This window comes from Anneissia japonica, unplaced genomic scaffold, assembly GCF_011630105.1.
Source record: "Anneissia japonica isolate Jap-2015-1 unplaced genomic scaffold, ASM1163010v1 scaffold6790_len54694_cov202, whole genome shotgun sequence".
NCBI lineage: Eukaryota > Metazoa > Echinodermata > Crinoidea > Comatulida > Comatulidae > Anneissia > Anneissia japonica.
In genome coordinates, this window is record NW_022728125.1 from 35850 (window position 1) to 48383 (window position 12534).

At 50.5% G+C, this 12534-nt stretch overlaps 1 protein-coding gene across 1 annotated transcript; it reads left to right on the forward strand.

The window, feature by feature from the left end:
• The first annotated feature begins 1853 nt into the window (after positions 1-1853).
• On the forward strand, positions 1854-2399 carry LOC117113970 (RING finger protein B-like). The gene has a single exon (XM_033257474.1). The coding sequence runs from the start codon at positions 1854-1856 to the stop codon at positions 2397-2399; it is 546 nt and encodes a 181-aa protein (XP_033113365.1).
• The last annotated feature ends 10135 nt before the right edge of the window (positions 2400-12534 follow it).

Below are 12534 nucleotides of genomic sequence, written 5' to 3' on the forward strand. Positions count from 1 at the left end.
TGTTGAAACCGAGCTTGAAGCCGCGGAGCTTCATACCACAACAACAATTCGATCAGTGAGCGTCTGAACAACGTTTCATCGGCCGGCAGCCCGGTCGTCCTGTGGAAACGCAACTTCGTCGCAGTATTTTTGCGTTCTTGCGTTGTTTCTGCAGTACGGTAGTGGCGAATATCATCCCATGGTACGTAAAAGTACGAAGACGTTTCACTCTACATTAAAATACGAAATGGAAGTCCATTCCACCCCATGACGTCATGGGTACCTTCCTCCTCATGCCCACCGCATTCGAAGTGGCACGTCGATCCGAACCCCCATTACGTCATGGGTACACGTCGGTACAAGTCCAGAAAAGTCGAAATTTTTTCTAAGTCCAGAAAAGTCGAAATTTTTTCTAAGTCCAGAAAAGTCGAAATTTTTTCTAAGTCCAGAAATCTCGAAAATTTTTCTAAGTCCAGAAAAGTCGAAATTTTTTCTAAGTCCAGAAAAGTCGAAATTTTTTTTCTAAGTCCAGTAAAGTACATAATAGTCGAAAAGTACAACGAAAAAAAAACTAACAATTATACATTTTCATATTTGTTTTCTTGTTATTTATTTGTCAAAATCTCTAAAAATCTACATACTTTTTGTATAAATCGTGACAGTTAACTTTCTTTATTTAAACAATGCTCATCGCTTCCTCGTAAGAGGGAGGATGAGACGGGGGAGAAGCGGTGGGCCGTTCCTCGTGGCCACGATTGAGTACTTTGCACGCACTCGTAGCCGTGCATAACGACCACCCGTTCATGAAACTGAAAAATATCAGGAACATGTAAAAAAATCCTATCGAAACTGACGATATCTGCGAAGCCATCGTCTTCTCCTGCGCGAATGTTGTCATCAAGTAGGCAAACCAAACCAACCCGTTGAAGAGGTACGTGGAGATCGCGTATCCGTAAACCGTTCGGACTAAAGTCCGACGAGAAGGATACTCGAAGTGAGTAAAGCACGATTTCATCTGTCCTAGTATCTGCTCTAGAACTCCGCTCCCCTGCGACGTCATGACGATCAATCCTATTAACGGTTCTTCTCCTTTCGACAGTGCTTGGATGAATGCGGATGTTACCATAGCGTCGAAGATCGAGTCGATCGGCCGCTTCTCCGACACGTCCAAGACCAAGTAGAAGACGAACACGCCGAGGGTCACGCTGAACGGCATCCGGATGTCGATGGTGCTCGCCTTCGTTCTGTCGGTCAATATGCCCGACGTGAACGTGACCGCGACGGCGATCGTCGGTAGGACCGTGCTAACCAGTATGCGAAGATATCTGAGGGAGAAATAACACACGATAAGTGTCTATTTTTTTGTCTTATCAAATATTTTTTAATCCATTGAAATGAAACTTACGTTTTTTGTAGCTGTCGTGCGTGAGTTATTCGGAAAAGAGTCCATTCGGGAGGCTCGTTCTTCCACGCTCCGTGTAATTTGTTCACGATTATGGGTAATGCGTGGTGGAGGAAAACCATAACGTTCAGCGTCACCGAAACTGGTAGGAGGACTTCGACCGCGTTCATCTCTCGTTGCTCTGCCAGCACGCTTTCGGTAACTCCGTACTTGTCGGGGGAAGGAAATGTATTGATGACGTGTGCGTGTTCGTGAATGACGTTTTCCTTGCACTTCCTGCTTCCTGCAATTTGATGCTGTACGTGCAAGCCAATCACCGTTTTCCAATTCCGATGACGTAAGCGCTGAAAATAGATGACGACTTTGTGTTTTTGTTTTCAAACGTGATAAAAGTCGCATAACAGTTTGATATTCTCGCATTTGCTTTTGCAGAACCATTAACAGTTAAAATCGTTACATATTCACATTCATTATGAAGTTGTCGATCAAGGATTTGGTTCCTGGTATCGATTACGTGAAACTTCGAATTGAAGCGGTCAGCGATAAATGCGACGAGTTCAGGCAAAAAGTATCGGACCACCGCATCGACGAAGTTAAGCCTTCCGTGAAGTGCTTGTTAACCGAATTTGAAGAACTCCATAGGCACTTGCGGACGCTGTACTACATCGGTTGCAAGAAACCGGACACGGAAGAAGAGCGTTCGAAAAGAATAAGGGAGTACGAAATTGCATTCGAATCCTGCGAGACAAGCGTCGGGAAAGTCTGCCAAAAAGAAAGAACGTTAACAACAAAGATGAACGACATACTCGGTATACCTGAGAAGAAATGGTCGGAAGAAGAAACATGCGCTATATGTTACGATGCTCCCGTAGCCGTCGTTACGAAACCTTGCGGGCACACGATCTCGTGCGCTATGTGCGCAAGTCGTACGACGACGTGTTCCATGTGCAGAACTCCGATCGTCGAACGTCTCAGGAAGGATAAACTCGACGAAGGAACTGTAATTTTCAAGTGTTAATAAAGAAAATAAAAACAAAATAATATTTTTCTTTTTGCATCATGTAGATTCTATACGATGAGTTTTACTAGTTATAAAAAAGGCAACGAGAACAGTGTAACTTTATTTTACATTTCTCTAAATTAACACTTATGAAAATGACATGAGAGTTACGAAAATCCATGATTGTAATCTAGTGCATAAGAAAGAAATATGTCTGCTTTGCAAAATCCTAGTAGTAAAAATAAAATTAAACAAACAAACATATAATGTGTCAATTCTTTGTTTATTGTTGAATCAAATGACATTTTCGGTGAGAGTACTTAACTCTGCCAAAGGTGAAAATAGACCGACAATGGCCCTAGCTAGCTCGTTTATTCCGTCTTCCAGTGGGCATGAATCCAGGAGCGAAAACATTGCATCCATTTCCCTTTTATATTTTTCAGCTGTCTCAACGAAGTGTTGTACGTCCACCATACGTAATGCCGATTCTAAAACGTCGACGCCAGATTGCGAATGCGTTTCCCAATTTTGTAATTTCGAGAAATGGCTTTCGAGTAGCATGACTTGGGCATTCAGCTCGTACTTTATCATCTGCAGTCGGAAAACTTGCAATCACTCCAGAACAGACCCTGAATTCCGGCTAAAATTAATCTAACGTTTGCGAGACGAGAGTGAAACTGCTTGCAAGTGGAAAGATCAATCACCACTTCTTTACGGCACGGCTCGGTCTGCGCGGGTGTACTGGGTGTGCGGGTGTACGTCTGCAGTTCGTGCAGCAGAACTGTAAAGACCTTCGAGTGTTCCAGTAACACGGCCACATAATCCAACTCGGAGTCCTTATCCGCAACAGACACCATGTGGTTTAAGGCGTAACGGTGGAGATTTCGATCGGCCATCGTTAGATCGGTGCAAAGCATCGCATTGAATTCGTCGTCGGTTACGTTTGTGGAACACTGCCAACCGGCGACGTCGACTTCTGCCATTCCTTTTGTTACAAATTTGTCAACGAGGTCGATGCACGACTCCGATATCTGTTGAAATTCTAAATGTAATTCTTCTAGTGGATACATATAGACCAGCTCTCGACCTTCTAGGTAGAGTGTCGATACCAGAAATTTAATCTGACGTTCGATCACACGCAGACCGCTCGCAGCCTTTACAAACCGTTCCAGTCTGACAGTCTTCTCTTATCCACATCTAGATGTGTATAAGAGACAGACATAGACTATTTTTAATCATTTGGCCTTTTATGCTTTAATACTCAAATCAAAATGGATCTATACAGGAGCGACATTTCGTGTAAGTGACGTCGCTCCGGTCACCACGAAGCTGGACAGACTCTTATCAAAATCTAAAAATTAACGTGTACCGGCTCCTCCTTCTTCAACCCGGGCATCGTCCTCTCCTCTCGACCGCCGACAACCCTCGATTCGTCGTCGGCGACCGTCTTGGATAATTCGGATTCGACGGGAACGTATTGCCGACACGTCACCTTCGCATTGGGGTTCTTCTTCTTCACCAACGTAAAGATCTCCCGTTCCCAAGATTCGTCCCTTCCGATTATCAGGTAATTGCTCGACGGCGGATCCATCTCTTCTCCTTGTCTGCTATCGTCAAAGTCAAAAAATATCTTTACTTTCGAAGATATATACACGCCCAACGAGGCATTTGTCTTCACTCAGACACCATGTCTTCCAACGCGGAGGTCGGATCGGTTGCGGAAGCGAAAAGCCTGCATTGGTGTTTCACGTTAGACGACGCTAAATACCGGGAAGTGGAGTTTTTGGAAACGCTGATCACGGACGAGGTGGCCAGAGAAATTTTCCGCGTGCAGTACGTGAGAACGTCCTGGAAGATAGGGGGAGACGGCACTCGTCAACATCGAGGATGGATATCGTTCGTGCGCAAAAAGAGTTTGCGGGATTGCAAGACCTTAATCGGGAGGGCGCACTTCGACATAACGAGAGGTTCCCTGTGGAAAACGGACTACCGCTACGCAAGAGACGGCGACCCGACGATGGCGGGTGGACGCTTACCTCTTCGAAGAAGCAACCGGAAGAAAACGAACAGTGAATGAGACGAAATAAAATTTGAAAAAAAAATTAAATTTGTGTCAATTTTCTCTTATTTTATTTTAGTAAAAAATACATCACAAACACTACCACATTGTCGGCTGATAAGTCCCTCCAAACCCCACAGTCTTCGATCCGCACGACGGTGTAGGGGACCTCTGTCCGTGTACACGACGGCGTACGCGACGTCGGTCACCAAGAAGGGTGTACGCGCACGACGGTTTCAGAGTCGTGAGCGCGTCTCGAACACTTCTTTGTACTCAACGTTCGTTGGGGATCACGGACACGTCCGTGTACTCGACGTCGGTCGGCGGGTCGCGGTCACGAGCGTGCAGTCAACGAACGTCCGTGTACTCCACGTCGGTCTATTCAACAGTCGAGGTTCGCGGACACTCGACGTCCGTCGTCGAGTCGCACACTCGTCGGTGTACTCGACGTCCTTCGTCGAGACGCGGACACATTTTTTCTGATTTTCAATTTTTCTGAATTTTTTCTAAATCCAGCTTTTGAAAATTTTTTTAAATCCAGAAATTTGAAAGTCCAGAAATGTCGAAATTTTTTTCAAGTCTAGCTTTCAGAAATTTTTTTAAAGTCCAGCTTTCAGAAATTTTTCTAAGTCCAGAGAGGCCGAACCTGTGAACCGGACGGAGGACACGGTCACGAGTTGTGCGTACTCCATCGGTGTACCCGAGAGGTCGGTCTATATTCTTTGGCGGGTTGCGGATACGTCCGTGTACTCGACGTCCTTTGGAGAATCGCGGACAAGCCCGTATACTCCAAGTCCTTCGGTGAGTAGCGAACACCTCCGTGTACTCGACGTTCGTTGTTGATCGAGGACGCGAGTGTGTACTCGACATCCATCCGTGTACTCCAAGTAAGTCTACTCGACGTTCGTCCGTCTATTCCACTTCCGTCTACTAGATATCCGTCCGTGTACGACGTCTGCGTACTCGAGGTCGGTCGGCGAGTCGCGGACGCGAGTGTGTACTCGACCGACCGTGTGTACTCGACATCAGAGAAGATACGACAGCCAGAAAAGTCGAAAATTTCCAGAGAAGTCGACATTTTTTCTAAGTCCAGAAAAGTCGAAATATTTTCCAAGTCCAGAAAAGTCGAAAATTTTTCTAAGTCCAGAAATCTCAAAATATTTTCTAAGTCCAGCTTTAAGAAAAAAATTTCTAAGTCCAGATTTTTCTAAAAATCCGTGTACTCCACGTCCGTCTACTCGACGTCCGTCCGTGTACTCCACGTCCGCGCACTCGACGTCCGTGTACACGAGGTCGGTCGGCGGGTCGCGGACGCCAGTGTACTCGACATCCGTCCGTGTACTCGAGGTCTGTCGGCGAGTCGCGGACGCGAGTGTACTCGACATCAGTCCGTGTACTCGAGGTTTGTCGGCGAGTCGCGGACGCGAGTGTGTACTCGACATCCGTCCGTGTACTCCACGTCCGTGTATTCGACGTCCGCCTACTCGTTGTCCGCGTACTCGACGTCCGCGTACACGAGGTTGGTTGGCGGTACGCGGACGCGAGTGTGTACTCGACGTCCGTCCGTGTAATCCACGTCCGCGTACTCGACGTCCGTCGACGGGTCGCGGACACAAATTATTTCCAGTTTCAGAAATTTTTTTTCAAATTTGAAATAGTCCATGTACTCGATGTCCGTCTACTCGACGTCCGCGTACTCGACGTCCTCGTACACGAGGTCGGTCGGCGGGTCGCGGACACAAATTATTTCCAGTTTCAAAAAATTGTTTTCAAATTTGAAATAGCCCATGTACTCGACGTCCGTCTACTCGACACGAGGTCGGTCGGAAGGTCGCCGACGCGAGCGTCTACTCCATGTCCGTCTACTTGAATTCCGTCCGTGTACTCCACGTCCGCGTATTCGAGATCCGTCGTCGGGTCGCGGACTAAAATTATTTCAAGTTTAAGAAAATTTTTCCAAATTTGAAATAGAGAAATGAAATTTGAAACGACGTACGCGACGACGGTAGTCGAGTCGAGGACACATCGGTGTACTCGACATCCGTCCGCGTACTCCACGTCCGCGTACTCCACGTCCGTCTGTGTACTCAACGACCGTCTACTCGACGGCCGCGTCCTCGAGGTCGGTCGGCGGGTCGCGGACGCGAGTGTGTACTAGACATCCGTCTGTCTCCTCCAGGTCCGTCTACTCGACGTCCGCGTACTGGAGGTCGGTCGGCGGATCGAAGACGCGAGTGTGTACTCGATTTCCGTCCGTCTACTCTACGTCCGTCTACTCCACGTTCGCGTACTCTAGGTCGGTCGGCGAGTTGCGGACTCGATTGTGTACTCGACATCCGTCCGTGTACGTCCGCGTACTCGAGGTTTGTCGGCGGGACGCGGACGCGAGTTTGTACTCGACATTCGTCCGTGTACTCGACGACCTTCCGTGTACTCCACTTCCGTCTACTCGACGTCCGTCCGTGTACTCCGCGTCCGTCTACTCGACGTCCGCGTACTCCACGTTCGTCGTCGGGCTGCGGACACAAATTATTTCCAGTTTCAGAAAAAAAATTGTTCAGAAAAAGTTGAAATAGAGACGCGTCCGTGTACTCGACGTCTGTCTGAGAATCGAGGACGCGTCCGCGTATTCGTCGTCGGTAGGAGATCCGCTGAGGCGTCCGTGTACTTGAAGTCAGTCTGAGAATCGCGGACGCGTCCGTGTACTCGACGTCCGTTTAAGAATCGAGGACGCGTCCGCGTACTCGACGTCCGTATGAGATTCGCGGACCCATCCGCGTACTCGACGTCGGTAGGAGATCGGAGGAGGCGTCCGTGTTTTCAAAGTCCGCTTGAGAATCGCGGACGCGTTTGTGTACTCGAAGTCCGTCTGAGAATCGCGGACACGTCCACCTACTCGACGTCGGTAGGAGATCCGAGGAGGCGTCCGTGTACTCGACGTCCGTCTGAGAATCGCGGACGCGTCCAAGACTTCTTCAATTCGCACCTTCGATGTGTTGGCTACGTCCTTCTGCAAGTCAGGTACACGACGGTGTAATTTCCGAAAAGTTGTATAAGTCCAGAAAAGTCGAAATTTTTTCTAAGTCCAGACTTTTCAAAGTTTTTCTAAGTCCAGAAAAGTCGAAATTTGTTCTAAGTCCAGACTCTTCAAATTTTTTCTAAGTCCAGAAAAGTCGAATCTACACCGGCCTCGTACACATACTAACAATAGAAAAATACAAGAGATTTCGTGATTTATTTTTTGGAATATAATTTATTTTACTAATTTTGCACAAAGTCTTTCTCGCGACAGAAAACGTACTCCGGAACGTCCAGCATCTCGGCGAGATAGCGCCTACCGCACGAATTCCTCTCTTGACCCAGGGTTTCAACGGTATGCCGGTCTCCTTCGTCCACTGCGCGAGTACCACGGTCGTCAGGAATTCCTGCCACGATTTCGAACACGCGTCCACTACTTGGTGTAGAGTCTTGGCCAATATCGCGGTCGAGGAAGTAGCCGAATGCGTGTTTGCGACGTCGGCGGGGACGGAACCGAGCAGGACGTTCCTGACGAGTACGTCGAGCGCGTGGGTCGCCTGTTCGACTCCGGAGTAAGACTTCGCGTTAAACTCGCACGCCAGCATGCTCCTCTCGTCTCCCACGTCCTCCGTGGCGACGTCGGGAAGACCGTGCATCCCTCCGTGCCTCCGAGCTGCCAAGCTGCTCCTCAGATTCTCCTTCTCCCTCCGGCACCGCGCAAGGTCGGCGAGCAGCTTCTGTTCCTTGTCCACGACGGCGGCCTTTCCCGCATCGCTAAGTAGGGAAGCCGCTCGCGGAACTCCGATCGTTCTCGCGTGGACGAGATTTTTGACAGCCGCACCCGTCACGCGATCTTCGTCCTCTTCGTAGTCGACGTCCGGATTCTTTCGCTCGTCCCTGGAACCGGTCACGATGAAGTTCACGGCAGAGTTTCGGACTGCGGCCAGGTTGTAGTCGGTCAGCGCCCTGACGTTCTCGTGACAGACGGCCAGGTAGGACACGGCGCTTCGAAGTCGACCGTCGACGCTCGGACTATGTACGATCGTGACGGCGAGCGCTTCCTCGGACGTGGAGGACGCCTTCCCGATTTCTGAACACCAGACATTCGTCCAAGTCCACCGCGACCGGGATTCCGTCGCGACACGCAGTCGCGACGAACCCGTATATCCACACTGATCTGATGACGTCGCGAACGAACCGGTCGAGGTGCGCTTCGTATCGTTCGCAGAACGCGGCGACCACGTCCTCCGACGGCCAGGGCATCTCCACAGTCGACTCTCCGTGCACGACGGTGCCCACGTTCGAGCGCATACCGTGCTCGAACATGGCTCGCACCGATATCGCCTTGCTCAATCTAGTCAGGATGCACATGCACATCGGAAGTTCGTCGAAGGTCTTCCTAACTCGTCGACATTGCTCCTCGTCCAGGAGATAGAGTTCGGCATTCTTGAATTCCTCGTTCACCCTACGCATGCAAGCGTCGCGCCTGTTCGCCACGTGGCGAACGTACTCCCTCGAGTCGAGGAACATTAGCGTCGCGTTCGCTTAACGTGTGCACGTCCGAGATGAACGTTTCGCTTTCCGCGGTGATTCTTTTCACACTACTATCCATAGTTTTTCAACACCAGGGCAAGACGTACGCGCCGCGTCGTGCGTTATTGGCCACGGGCGACCTCGTCGTGTTGGCATCCGGCAAATCTATCTGAACGAACGTGATATCGGGAGATTCGGAATACGAGTTACCTATCAGGGTAGCTAAAGTTTCTTGATGGACGCGTGGAGATCGTTCGTCGGTTCGTTACCTCCGGGTTTGCACTGTCGGAGCGTCGAACCGGTCATGATAGACGACGACATGTTCGGAGGAACGTTGGTCACGGACGGCAGGACCGAGATCGATCTCACGAAACTGGAGGGACTCGCCGCGACTACGGGAATGGCCGCACACGTCCACCAACCGAAATCCGCAAACAAGAAGATCTCTTTTCAACGTCGCCTGTTCGATCGCGTTCTTCACAGGAATCTTATCGCACTTGTTCTTCCGCGACGACGACGAAGACAACCAAGCGCCTAACTCATAAAAGCCGATCGATTACCAAAATTACATTTTATTTTGAAACTGCCGGTTAGACGAAAGACGAAAAATGCTCAAAGCCGAAAAGCCAACTTATCACACCGGCCGTCTGGATGCGGCCGTTGCCGAACGCGACATAGAGATCGCACGCATGAGAGCCCATCTCGAGTCGATATCCGAAAGCAATCGAATCATCAGACAGGAACTCGCTATGACGATAGCCGAGACGGAGCGACTGGCTTCCACGTTGTCCGGATTGGATGAGCAAATAGAGGAGTTGATATGGGAAGGTTCGTTATCGATGTCCGGGAGAGGTTGAACAGTTGTTATCGTTTGTTTTTTTATAAATAAAGATTTTAAAAACAATAAAAAATGTTAATCGTCTCTTTTCATTTCCATTCGTATCATGTCGAGAGAGTAGATGATGGCTGGAAAGAGAATCCTGGCCTTTAGCAAATATTTTTTGCCCAACCGCAAGGAAAGCGAGTGCGAATACTTCGTTCTGCCACCACTCTTTCCTTGCACGATATGTTTCGACGCTCCTGCCAGCGTCCTAGCCCAGCCGTGCGGTCACCTGATTGCGTGCGAGATGTGCGCATGTCGTATCACGACGTGTTGCGTGTGCCTACGTTCGACTAGGAAGCGGTGTAGGACACTTACGAAAACATAAGAAAGAACACTTGAGAAACCACATATTCTATTCTAAAATTTTATTTCTTTTAAACATAATAATCAAGATCGAAAGAAACAAGTCCAAGCCAACCAGAGGATGAACGTCATGGCGAGGTCGTCGCGCACTCCGACAGATTTTCCTGTGACCGTTATCTTTCCGTCGGACCGCACGAGTCGTCTGAAGTTTCGTAGCTGATCGTGCAAAGTATCCATCGAGGCGACGTCGATATCTTCGGAGAACGCGACCCGATCGTTTTCCAGCAGCATCTGAGAGAGGGGCACTAGATTGCCCTTGTCCCTCGTCCACAGTCCGACGCACCTGGCGCCGTCATGCCTCGTCTCCTTCTCGAACGAGACGTCGACGGACGTGCCGGCGAACCGATCCGTCACCTGCTTTGCCATCTTCGCAGCGTGGGCGTGCGAAGTGTTCCGTTCGACGTACACGCGAACGGGCCAGCTGATCAGCGTTCGGTACGTGGACAGGACTTCGTTCACGGTGTCGACGACGAGGTCTGCGTGCACGACCAACAAGGAATCCATACGGTCGACTGTGAACAAGGAATCCATACGGTCGACTGTGGCGACCACGTGCTTCAGAGCTAGAATCTGCGAAAGAGACAAGAAAACGGTGTTAATAAAAACGGAGCAACTTCTCTGGTTTTTAACTAATTCGCGTTAAAACATGTTGAGGAGAGCTTTCCATCCTGTGGAGTGCGACCTGGATTTCTTGCGAGAACGCAAAGACCTCTTCGTCCGATGGAAGAGGGAGACCGACGCCAAGGCGATAACGGCCGAGATAAACGCATCGGGTTTGTCGCACGGCGAGCTCGTTACGAGAACCTGCGGCAGAGACAACTTTATGGACGCGAACGCAACCGTGGAGGACATGACGGAATTCAGAGCGAGCAGATCGGTTCTGATTCACGCCCTGACCGCCATCGGGGCCGCCACCTCGCCGGAGATCGGTCGGCTCGAGGAGATCGCCAACCTGGAAAAGACGGTGCTCATGTCGTTCGAGCTTGCCAACCTCGTGTACGTGCCCGGCGTGGAAACCGAGTACAGGAATTCGGAACCGGAGGAAAGACACTGGATAATAGATAGCGCGAAGAACCTCGCGGACCAGCTGCTTACCAACAGCTACGATCAGCCGCTGTGGAACTCGATCGGAGGTTTGCCCATGGCCGTGGCCGTGTCCGTCCTTCAGACGCGGGTGACAAACGCGGACGCCGGCGAACGGGGCACCGCGATCTGCCGAGGTCCGCGAAACCACGCGACGTACGCGCTGAGAAGGATAACGGAGAAGAGAAGCAGGGTTTGCAAGATACCGCCCGTGAGGCTCACCTGTCTGAGATTGCCGTCCGACGTCATCGCCCCTGCGACAAGACCTATGCCGGACACGTCCGACGGCGTGGGATCCACGGCGATCAGCAGACCGGATGCGAATCCGGATCTCCTGCCGGATCTCCGTTCTTCGTCGAACAGCCGGGAGAACAACCTTCCTGAGAAAAGACGTTCTGCGAGCGACGAAGGCGAGCAGACGGGAATGCCCATGCATTCCAGCTCGTAGCATCCGCTCGCAATCAGATTCATCATCTGCTGCACCACGTTCCCCTCGCTACCGTCTATGTGTTCCGGCACCAGGTGCCTCCGGTGGGGACACACCTTGCGGACGCCTCTCTCGAAGCAGGCGTCGCACAGGTACGATTGCGTTATGTACTTTACGAGAGGTCGTCCCTCGTGTTTGATCGTCACCAGTTCCTGGGACCAGTGCTCGCTGGAGGTCATCGACGACGTGAGCAGAACCGAATATCATCGCCGCTTGCTTCATCCAAGGGTATTCGTCCATCCAACCAAGGTCGCATCCAGTTCCTCTGGAAGCCTGAAAACATATTTAAAAAAAGGAATTTAGAGAAATAATGCGAAAGATGGCTGCGGCAGCGCTCAACGCGTACGTGAGAGCGAAACGGTACAACATCTACCACGTCGACGAACTTCACGAATGCGTGCCGAATGCGTGCGGATTCGCGGAACCGCTGCAGGACGGTACACACTTCGTATGCGAAAAGTCTCTCCGGGTCCACGTCTGCGCAGCCGACGAACGAATTTGCGCGATCCAACATCTGGACCACAACGTCAGAAGATGTTCGTTTACCGGCAATGAGTTCTACTTGAACGATTACGAACCGGAGGTTGTGGGACGCGACATGCCGCTGTTCGTGGGACAGAGACGAGACGCCTCCAGGACGCGGAGTAGGGACGGCGCCATGGCACGTTTCGCGGACGCGGTTGACAGGGTGTTGAGAAATCTCACGAACCGAGAAAAGCGACGTGAG